The 11,397-nt window shown below is 39.3% G+C and overlaps 1 protein-coding gene across 3 annotated transcripts in view; it reads right to left on the bottom strand.

Annotated features, from left to right (window-relative positions):
* Positions 1-1,466: 1,466 nt before the first annotated feature.
* lhfpl4a (LHFPL tetraspan subfamily member 4a) overlaps positions 1,467-11,397 on the bottom strand; it is a 31,661-nt gene continuing 21,730 nt past the window's right edge. For 2 of the 3 annotated variants that reach the window (XM_026169098.2, XM_026169099.2), the window contains one exon: positions 1,467-6,241. In XM_026169098.2, the coding sequence (XP_026024883.1) occupies positions 6,188-6,241 (54 nt within the window). In that variant the 3' untranslated portion in view covers positions 1,467-6,187. Of the gene's footprint in view, positions 6,242-11,209; positions 11,243-11,397 lie in introns of all 3 variants that reach the window. The other variant, XM_026169097.2, reaches the window with a different exon arrangement.

Here is an 11,397-nt window from a genome sequence, read left to right as displayed (position 1 = left end):
TCATCATCAATTGATCAGTATTAACTGTAAAGACATTTCCATTATATTTCATTTGAATCATGAGCTTTGCTCCTGTGTCTGTAAAACATCCATCCATCCTTCCGCTTATCCTTTTCAGGGTCGCGGGGGGCGCTGGAGCCTATCCCAGCTGTCATAGGGCGAGAGGCAGGGTACACCCTGGACAGGTCGCCAGTCTGTCGCAGGGCCAACACACAGGGACAAACAACCATTCGCACTCACATTCACACCTAGTGGCAATTTGGATTATCCAATTAACCTATCCCCACAAGCTGCATGTCTTTGGACGGTGGGAGGAAGCCGGAGTACCCGGAGGGAACCCACGCAAACACGGGGAGAACATGCAAACTCCACACAGAAAGACCTGATGTTGGAATTGAACTCAGGACCTTCTTGCTGTGCAGCAACAGTGCTAACCACCGTGCCACCGTGCTGCCGTTCTGTAAAACAGAAATTAAAATTTTTAGTTACTGGTTTATTTATTTAAAATGACACTAATGGTGATAAAAAGGTTATATGGCACTGGCAGCCATGCTGGACTCTCCACTCTGCTCAAACATTCCTGTTTCACTACTAGAGATGGGCAGTAACGCGTTACTGTAATCTGATTACTTTTTTCAAGTAATGCATAAAGTAAGGGATTACTATTGCAAAAACGGTAATTAGATTACCGTTACTTTCCCGTAGTAACGCTGCGTTACTGCGTTACTAAAACCGTGATTTTTTTGCAGAATGTCTCACGACAGTGACGTAAGCGAGTGCGCCGTTAGTGACAACAGCTGTGTGCAGATCAACACCAGGGTAAACCTCCGCCTACCCCAGTCCTGCTTTACAGGTGAAAATAGAGCAACAGGACCGCTGAGTCTTTGACTTTATTTATTTTCTGCTGTGTTTTACTTGCATCTATTTGAAAGACTGAGTGTAAACACACAAAATATTTTATTTTATGTGCTGGAATGTGCAGAAAATAGGTTTCAATGTTAAACTGATTTATTCAAGTCAGAGAATGTTGCATATAATTAAATTTTTGCTTGATGCATAAAGTTTAAAGATTAAAACTAATAAAACAAGTTTTAAAAAGAGACTTTTCCACTTGATTGCATTTTGTATGAGGGATTATGCAGAAAAAGTAGAATTGGGCTGAAAGATCTATTTATCACCTATTCAGGTTGTAAATCGTGTTTTTAAAAAGTAAATAAGTAACTAATTACTTTTAAAAATAAGTAATCAGTAAAGTAACAGGATTACTTTTTGGGGAAGTAATCAGTAATTAGTTACTGATGACTTTTTTCAAGAAACTTGACCAACACTGTTCACTACACAGAGACATCAGAGCATCCCATAACCAAACTAACACTCAAACAAAGGCAGAGGAAAAAGAAAACAAGTATAAACCAATCACTTTCATCTTGATTAGGTACAATTAAATAACAGTCTTGGGAAGGAAGGAAGACCAAATCTTTTTTATTTATATATTTATTTGCATGGATGTGTCTTTGACATATGACTCATTCAGAGCAGCTCAAATGCCATTGCTGAGTATGCCACAAATTATTCAAGGAAAAAAAAATCATAGCAAATACCAATTTACTTTTGCTGTTATTAGTACAACTGTTGAATTGATTGGAGGAAGATAGGGTGGTGTATAAGTGGAGGACGGTGCACACAAGTGGACTACATCTTATGTAGTAGGCGCAATCTGAAAGAGGTAGGAGACTGCACGGTGGTCGCACAGGAGAATTTAACTAGGCAGCAAAGATGGTAGTCTGTAGGATCACTTCAATCATCAAGAGGAAGCGAGGGCAGAGGCTCAGGAAGGAATTGAGACGTGCTCTGGGTGGAAGGGAAGAATTACAAGCTGACTGGGAACATACAGCTGTAGTGCTGAGGGAAGCTGCCAAGCTGTTTGGTGCATCCTCTGGACAGAGGAAGTATTGGAAGGTTAGGCTTATGGCAAAGAGAGAAAATCTATCTGCTTGGCCAATCTATCAATTGGCCAGGCAGAGAGAGACCGAGATGGAAAAGATGTGCAGTGGGTTAGGATGATTAAACACAGAAATGGAAATGTGCTAGTGATTGAAGAGTCTGCTGACAAGACAGAAGACAGAAGAAATACTCCAAGGAACCGATGAATGAAGAAATCGAGAGTGAGAGGAGGATAGATGGTGGAGAGTTTTTGAATCAGGAAGTGCAGAGGATTAGTAAGGAATAAGTGAAGGCAGCTATGAAGATGATGAAGAGTGGAAAGACAGCTGGTCCAGATGACATAGCTGTGATGGTGTGTGAATTACCAGGAAACTGGTGGAAATGGTAACATGTAAGGAGTAGAGATGAGTTTAAATACCTGGGGTCAACCATACAAAGCAACGGACACGGCAAAAGAGAGGTGAGGCAGGGTAGTCTTGGTGGAAATGAGTGTCAGGGGTGATATGCGATAGAAGGGTAGCAGCAAGAGTGGAAGAGAAGGCTTACAAGGCGCCAGTGAGACCTTACTCCACCACAATAAGAGGCTGAGGTGGAGGAGGTCGCAGAATTTTAGATGTTAAGATTTAAATTCAGATTGACCAGAAAGGACAAGAAAGAGAAATGAGTACATCAGAAAGATATCTCTGAGTGAGCGGTTTGGAGAGAAAAGGTTGAGATGGTTTAGGATGTATGCAGAGGAGGTTTGTGGATGTAGTGCAGGGGGTTGGTGTGACAGAAGAGGATACCAGAGACAGGGAGAGGTGGATGCAGATGATCTGCTGTGGTGACCCCTAAAGGGATCAGCCAAAACAACTATCAATACATGTGTTGTAAACATATACTTGCTTGTGTAAAAACTAGTTGAGAAATCTGTACTGGAAACTTTAACCCTGAGAAAATCTCACAAAAACTAAAGATCCTTTGGTGCTCACATGTTCTTAACTGCTCCAGTCACGCAGGTATTCAACCAATGAGGATCAAAAGTCAAACTAATATTACTGCAGATATTATGTGATGATTGAACTGGATAAACAGAAGAGAACGGTTCGATGGATGAGTGTTTTAATACACCTCAGCAGGAAAAAGGAAAAAGACTCCTGAGGCTGACAGAAAATGAAAGGACATCTATCACTTGAGATGACTGTGAGTGCAATATCATACCACTAAAATGCTCAGGAAACTCTTCCAAAGGTTAAATCTGCATACTTTCATTCATTGCATGCCTCTGTGTAGGGATGGGTACCGGTGTCATGGCACCGGTTCTGACATAAACGGTAGTAACCAGACCGAAAAAGCAGCGCACATTTCGGTGCTTTATTTCGGTGCTTTTATTCCTGAGCTGTGATACACTTCTAGCCAATCATTTTACGTTTCCGAGGATAGTAGGCGGGTCCAGGTAGAGCTACAGATTAAAAATGCCCAAAGCGAAGCGGTCAAAAGTCTGGCTGTACTTCACAGCAAAAGATGCAAACTCAGCAGCAACAAGTGCTTTAAGCTGATACTGTGATACTGTCAAAGGAGGTAACACCTCAAATCCGATGAAACACCTGGCGACACATAGCGTTTTTTTAAAAGCCCAGAAATGCACCGTATTTGATAGCTTGCTGCGAGACCTCACACCGAGCACATCTACTGCGGGTGGGTTGGCTGTTATGCAACATCCCCCAAAAACACGAAGAGGAGAGTCCTGGCCCCTAGCCCTGCCAGTGTAGCAGAAATTGTATTTTTGTATTGTATTGTATCTTTATTTATTTCAGACATAATAAAACAAACAACCAAAAAACAAAAAAAAACAATATATACTCGTCTACTATGAAATGATGACGGATGATGATGCAGCAGCAGCCGCTCTTTTCTGCGTGAGTAGCTTAATGTTGTTCGTGTGTAATTTACGTTGAGTAGGCTAACCACGTTATTACATTAATGCATGTAAGGTGAACTAGCAAACATCATCATAGCTACATGCGGCTGTCTTCTTGTTTGATGGCAGATGCTCCCTTCACCCTGGCTAAAAAGGCTAAAATGACCAAAGAAAAAGTGGAAAACAGTTAAACATGAGAGGTTTTTGGACAAAGTTTGTGTTTTTTCCATTGTTTAAGCACTGCTTCCAGCCAAGAGTGATGCCATATATGCCCCATAGCTGCAGAAAAGGCTAACATTGTTATCTTTTTACAAAAAACAGCTGAACATGAGAGGTTTTTGGACAAAGTTTGTGTTCTCCATTCTTTAAGCACCGGTTTGAGCACCGTTTGAGCACCGGCACCGGTATCGGATAAAACCTAAACGATACCCATCCCTACCTCTGTGTGTCTGCCACTATACCAGCGTTTTGAATATAGATTATAAATTTAATGCTCTTGATGATGTCCTAGTATTTTTTAAAGATGCCCAAACTGACAGCACTAGCATCATTTGCCTCCTACAAGCTACACTGATATACAAATCCAAAACATGGTTACTAAATAGCTTTGATATGTGGTCAAAATTGAGGTAAGATCAAAGCCTGTCTTCTGACATCCCATTTTAAAGTTTAAAGAAAATATACTGTAAAATGTAAAATTCATGAGGAAAACAGATAAACAGACTTCAGTGACTTTAGCTGGTTAGCTATGGCTAGCCCACAACCCTTTTTCCACTGAATAAAAGAGATGCTCTAGCTTCTTAACTGACTTTGTTGAACATCAACTTTACAACTGAAATTTACGTCAAAATATTAAAAACAAACAAAGAAACTTTCCCGGATAGGCTGAGTAATTAGTTTAAATGCCTTTTACAGCATTTAATTCATGATAAATGATCAAACTAGCCCCTGACTATAAATGGGCGCACTAACTAAAGCATCTTACAGACTTTTGCATTATTGGTAATCACCAAAAGAGATTTTCCACAAGGGTTTTTAGGCCACTTTAAACCCCAACAGAATCCTAAATGTTCCAAAGTTGTTTTCTTTCAGAAAATTATCCATGAGGTTTTTTTGTGGTTTTTATTAGATCGTCCTGATCTGAACCTGTGTTGACTTTCTCTGTATTCATGCAACATCAGCACTAGGGTATTGGTGCGTCCATCAGAATCTAGATTCTATTTTATTATTCACTGACTTTACAGAGCTGTTGGATTAAATCTGTCAGCTTTTCAGGCAGCAACTTGGAAAAAGCAAGTTTAAAACTTTAAAAACATCTAAGTAAATAATGATCACGATAGTCTTTCTTTCCACCTTCTCATTCAGTTGTGCCTTCCAAAATGAAAATGCCTTGTATAATCATCATGTCAGCCAATTGTCTGTGTCCATATAAGATTAGCTACATAGTATGCAATTCTTTTTCTTGTCCTCTCAATACTCTTCAACTGCTGGACAGTGCAGCAGACTGAGGAGTCTGAGCCCCAGCATCGTCTTTCAGGCCTGAGATAGATGCAGCATGCAGGGCTCTTTTTGGACATACAAACAGAACCCAGCTGAGGAAGCAGAACAGATATCGCCCCTTTGATGAACAAACCAAAAACTGTAATGTTGTGAAATACGAACGAATGAAACAGCTGGTTTTGGCCACCTGTTGGTATTATTACACACAGAGTAAAGGACAAACACATTATACTGCTAACAGCTGATGAATATGTTGTTTCACGTATGGGCAACAAAATGCTTAAAAGTATGTATTTACCTATTTCCATAGAAACATGTTTATTTTGACGTTCCCGGGCTCAGACAGTGTCGTGTACAAAGAGAAGTTGAAAATGAACCTAAAAAAGACTTCAAAATGACACCTCGTCTAAATTGTACAAAAGTTGTTTCATTTCTTTTTTGTTATGTCATAAGTAGCACCTGTGTGCTTTTACATGCGCACTTCTTCTTTTGACTTTTAAAGCTGTAAAGTGGTTTTTTTCTTCATTCAATAATCACATTTCGTTAACTCTGTGAGCTTTGATGTAATAACTCCTTGGAACAATACGAGTGTGTGTTTGCGAATGATTTTATCCCAGAGTTTGGTAAAGCTGATCATCCCACTTTCTCTCAGGTTTTGTTTCTTCTCAAACAGTTTGACTTTGTTAGATTAGTTCGTGTCAGTCCTGCTTAACAAACTTTGACCTCCAAAACCCAAACCAAAAGGGTTTCACCTGCAGAGCTTAGGACAGGAGATGGATGGAGGAGGTGAAGTATCGGGGAACGAGGCACAAAGCTGGAAGAGGAGGAAGAGATCTTTGGTTCTCAATGGAACCGCTGAACACAAAATCTTGGATCCTTAGTTTCTTGTATTTCAATCTGGTTAAGAAAGAGAGAGAAAGAACAGAGGCAGTGTCAGGACAGCAGCATCTGAGCTGAGAAATGGAAACTGAAACATGCCATGAGAGACAGGAGAGGGTGGCAAAGCAGGTGTGTGCCAGGACTCATTCTTGTCCTGCATGCTATATACTATTTTGTACTGGCAGGGATAGACTGTGCTTGAACACTGGGGTTATATGTCAAGCACAAAATTAGGCATCATTTGCACACATTTCTATCTCATATGCAACAGTTTAGAGTGGAAATGTCTCCGTAAAATCATGCACAATTCACAGACTGCACACATCTGTTGAAACAGAAAATTCCTTCCTCACCTTCAGTGAATTTCATGTGTTTGTTATTTTGTGAAGAACACCAAGACAATGCCTCCTATATTTTCTGAATAAAATCGGATATGTATCTGAGAAGATATGATGTGAAATGCCCAACCTGTCCTGTCTCACAATGCTAAAGAATCCAAATATTCCTGGATCCAGACTTCTGGACTCTGCGTTTTGAAGCCTCAAAGTTAGTGGGGTTATTTTTGGTAGATAGTTGGCACATTTAGATGATGACTGTATTCTAAAGCTTCCGGTGTAAAACACATATAACTGCTCAGACTAATAAAATACACAAATTTCACTCAGCACAACCACACAGCAGGCCTTGAGGCGACTTTTGTTGTGATTTGGCGCTATATAAATAAAATTGAATTGAATTGAATTGAATTATTATTAATCGACAGCGACATTCATGAAGACCATAACCACTATCGAGCTGTTATGATGGATTAAATTATCAAGAGAGTCCAAGATTTGTATTCTTTTGTTCTTTTTTGTTTGTTTATTTGTCCCGGACTTCAGACAGTCTTCAGCATGAATGTTTTGGAGTGGGATGTACCACAGAGAAGTGTCACGCCTTGTAGTTCAAACCAGCCTGCGATCTTTCTGTGAACCAAACCGTGTAGTTTAATAAAGTTATTTAAATTGATAATATCATATCAAAAATAGCTGTTAGTGTCGAAATCTGTTGGCAGTTGAATATTTTCCCTTTAAAAGTGGAAAAATAATTATTTTGTATACAAGACCCAAATGGATCCATATGAAACCAGACGGATGTTAGAGGCTGTGACTACTGCCTGGTATTTGGCATTCAGACATTTTCTAGTATTTTCAATTCTATTCTCCTGTAGATCAGTTTTGCACGTTCATTATTTTCCTGCTGACTCCACACACATTCAGCCATGACTCACTCTTCTTTCCTCTCCTATTCTGTTTGGTGTTGTAACCTTTAAATGAGTGATGTTAAAATTCAAATGACTGTTGGAGCTTCCTTTGTTTATGTCACATGACTGCAAGTCAAAGTAGGGGAACTGTCACAAGGACTTTGACATATGAATCAGCAGGTGGTGAATAAAAGGCCAAAAACAAACAGAAACATTGTAATGTGACAGTCTTTAACGTTTTTCTTACAGATTTTGCAGCCTCATTCTGATACACTTTCAATGTAATTTTATCCTTTAGAGCTGCTATGTCTATTTGAAATGCATAAACCTTCATAGTTCTGCCATGAGATCTTAGGTCTTTAATGTTTTATTAATGTTTATTGATAACTCAATGAAAAAAATGTTTCTTTTGATGGATTAAAAGAACCGAAAACTATTGTAAATGTCACAAATACAAATGGGAGCAACTTACTGGCCTGTGAATACCAAGGTCAGATCAAGTTTAATTAAACTCAGTTAAGCAAGCAGCAGTCTGATTTGAGGCATCCATTATTTAGCCAGTCACAGCTGCCCCTGGATGAACCTCCTGTTTGTCACAAACAGGCTGGATGGGGAGGGATGGGGGTTGAGTTTGAATGTTGCTGATGAAGGCTGCCTGTGGAGAAGGATATTAATAGCTTCAGCACTTACCAGATGACTCATTCTTCAAACAAAACCGTCAAATGAAAAAGATTTTTTACCCAAAGTTGGTTGGATGTTGGGTGAGATGTGGAGGTTATTGAATATTGTATTATCTGTTAGGTGCCGCGCCTCCAAGAAATACATACGTACTGGACCCAGTTACAGTGTGAGGGGATTTTTCTTGCACATTATGTTTCTTGACATTTATGTATGTTTGTAAACACTAAATTCTCTGAGCCTGGTTCTGCTGGAGGTTTCTTCCTGTTAAAAGGGAGTTTTTCTTTCCCACTGTCGCCAAAGTGCTGCTCATAGGGGCTCATATGATTGTTGGGTTTTTCAGTGTATGTATTATTGTAGGGCCTACCTTACAATATAAAGCACCTTGAGGCGACTGTTGCTGTGATTTGGTGCTATAATAAATAAAATTGAACTAAATTGAATTAAATTCCTACTGCATCAGATATTTGACGTGGTGGGCCTCATCACAACGGTAAGTCTAATATGGTTAAAGCTGTCAAAGAACTTGGAGTGATAAGGAGGAGAGCTAAAAGAACATTACACTGCAAACACCAACATACAGCTGCTTTGCCATTTTAACTGAGGACCACCAGTCTTTTAAAGCATAGGTTCAGATTTACATTGCAATAACGTCAGTGCTCCAAAAGAAAGGACAGCACAACATAATGTATTTACACACAAAAGCGCCCCTGTTGACCATTATGAATAATGCAGCCTAACTAGTAAATAAAACCCTCACTCCAAGAAATCTGAGATGTGTAAGATTTAAATCACTTCTCACAAACCCACAAATGATTCACAGTAGAGCATAGAAAACATATCAAGTGATTAAACTGAGACCTAATATTTCATGAAAAATAGCTCATTTTGAATAAGATGGCAGCAATACTGTCACGGCTGGGTTCTCTTTTGTTTTCTTTGTTTTTCTCAGTGAATCTAAGCTTCAGTTGGAATGGTGGCTCCACCTCTGGGCAGAGTATTGTAGACTGTACTGTCTTCACTCCTGTAGTGATAATCGCTGGAATTGTCACCTGGAATACTCACTTGCCTGCAAGCCCTCTGCCACTGGTCACTTCCCTCTTGGAATCGACCTGCCTCCTAAGATACCCCTCATGTTTATGCTCACTGCCACGTAAGACTGTAGTCCACTCACTCTTGGACATAGTTCAGTACCTATTGAGCCCTCTCGTTTCACTCTGGATTCACTCTTGTCCCTTTGCAGAACTCCCATTGTTGATCCTATTAACCGTGAATTCAAGCTTCCTCTCAGTCACCTTTGCATTATTTTTTAAATGATTTTGTGCAAATAAACTTAAAAAAAAATGCAATCAGCTGGAATCCGCTCTTAACAGTCTGTAAATATCCATGGAGGTAACCAAGGAGACCAGCTGCTGGACTAGTGAGGAAACCTATTCCTGCCTGATTCTGTTTTAATGCAGTGCTGCAGAGATTTCTCCAGACTGGCTGAATCTCTTGACATTATGCACTATATATGGTGAGATATTAAATGTTTTCACAATTTGAAATTGATGAACATTATCTTGAAGTTATTGCAGTTTTTTGCTGACTTCTCTTGTCTTTGGAGAAGCTGTCTCTCCAGGGTCACGTTGTGGTCAATGGTTGTTGGACATTTGATAAGATACTTATGTGGTCATATTAAAGTACATATATTTCTACTTATTTAAGCTATGTGTTATATTTAACATAATTTTTAACTTCTTTAACAATGGACTTTTCCTAATTTTGGGATATCTTAAGTTCTTTCTGTTAAACAGAACTGAGAAAGGCTTTCTTTCCCTCTCATGGTCTTCCACTCATCCAAGCATTCATGCGTCTCATGTTTGCCATTTTTTAAACAAGATCAAATCATCTGACATTGAAAATCAACTCTCACATGTTTTAATGTTATTTTTTCCAGACTACAGGGTATCTTACTTGTTCTGTAAAGAACAGATACATAACATGAGGAATCTGTAGACAAGGCACAAGATTTTTTCATCATTAAGCATAGAACATGTAAAGAGCAAAAGGACTACGTTTTCTGAAATTCAATCTCAAAACCATCGATTATTATCGGCCAATAACTTTGCTTTTTATTAGCTTTTAAAATTGTAAATTTTGAACTAGTGTCCTTGTAATTAGTATCCGTCATCTACTACCTGGATATGATGGCTATACCAGAGGCCCTGAAAAACTGGCTGTGTTCCCCTGTGGGAAGGTAACACATTCCCAGAGTAGTCACCTCTGTTTCTTCATATAGAGTCAAATCCACCAGAGAGAGGGAATAAACCCTTTTGTCAAAAAGCAATTTATGAGGGATATGAAAATTGTCCTAATTTTATGATAAAATCATAATGAATAATTGATCATCATGATGATCATAATAATAATAATTAAAAAAAATAATTATTAACAACAACATGGCCCTGTGACAAATTGGCGACCTGACCCGGGTGTACCCGCCCTTCTCCCTACAGTAGCTGCAAACCAGCACGACCCTGAACTGGCAGAGCGTAAGAGAATGGATCAGTGCCTTTGGTATTAATTATTCAGTTATACACTGAATACTTAAGGTATGTAAAGTGCAACCCACAGCCCTCCTTGAAGCAGTAAGCCAAAAAACTAAGGACGGTCCCAGCCTTGACCAATGAGAAACATAGCTGGCGTGGGCCAGTGCTGACCAATGAGAAACATAGACTATGTATATATTGCCCCCTGTGATGGCTGAGAAAGACTGCGGTAAGATCCTGTTTGACGTCCAGATGCAGGTGGACGCAGGAAGATGACCATATTTCCAAAAACTTTGAACACTTTCCTTTAACATTCAATTTGCTCTAAAAATTACTTTCACTTTGTAAATTGTATTGAGCATTTTCTTTGACAAGGAAGCTAATTAAACAGAATTAGAAAATAAGGATAAGTAAAAGTTAAGTGCAAAGTTTCTCACAAGACAGGAAAGCCATCAAGTTCTCAGCCATAACTGATCAAAGCACATGCAAGGAGAACATGCTGGAGATTAACTCGACAAAACTGCAGGGTCTTACACCATCCATTCGCAGAGGTGGACCAAGATGGAGCTAAAGGAAGGAAGGAAGCAGTTTTAATGTAACACTATGGTAACTAAAGGATCTCACTGTGCACGCATTTTGAACATTTCACATTCATGATGGTCTGCTGGTTTGTTTAGCGCTAGTAGTGATAGATTGCTATCCCATCAATGACATTGGTGCTT

This window comes from Astatotilapia calliptera, chromosome 5 (genome assembly GCF_964374335.1).
Source record: "Astatotilapia calliptera chromosome 5, fAstCal68.1, whole genome shotgun sequence".
Taxonomy (NCBI): Eukaryota; Metazoa; Chordata; class Actinopteri; order Cichliformes; family Cichlidae; genus Astatotilapia; species Astatotilapia calliptera.
The sequence above is the reverse complement of the archived record's forward strand: the minus strand, read 5'-3'. Positions and strand labels throughout refer to the sequence as shown.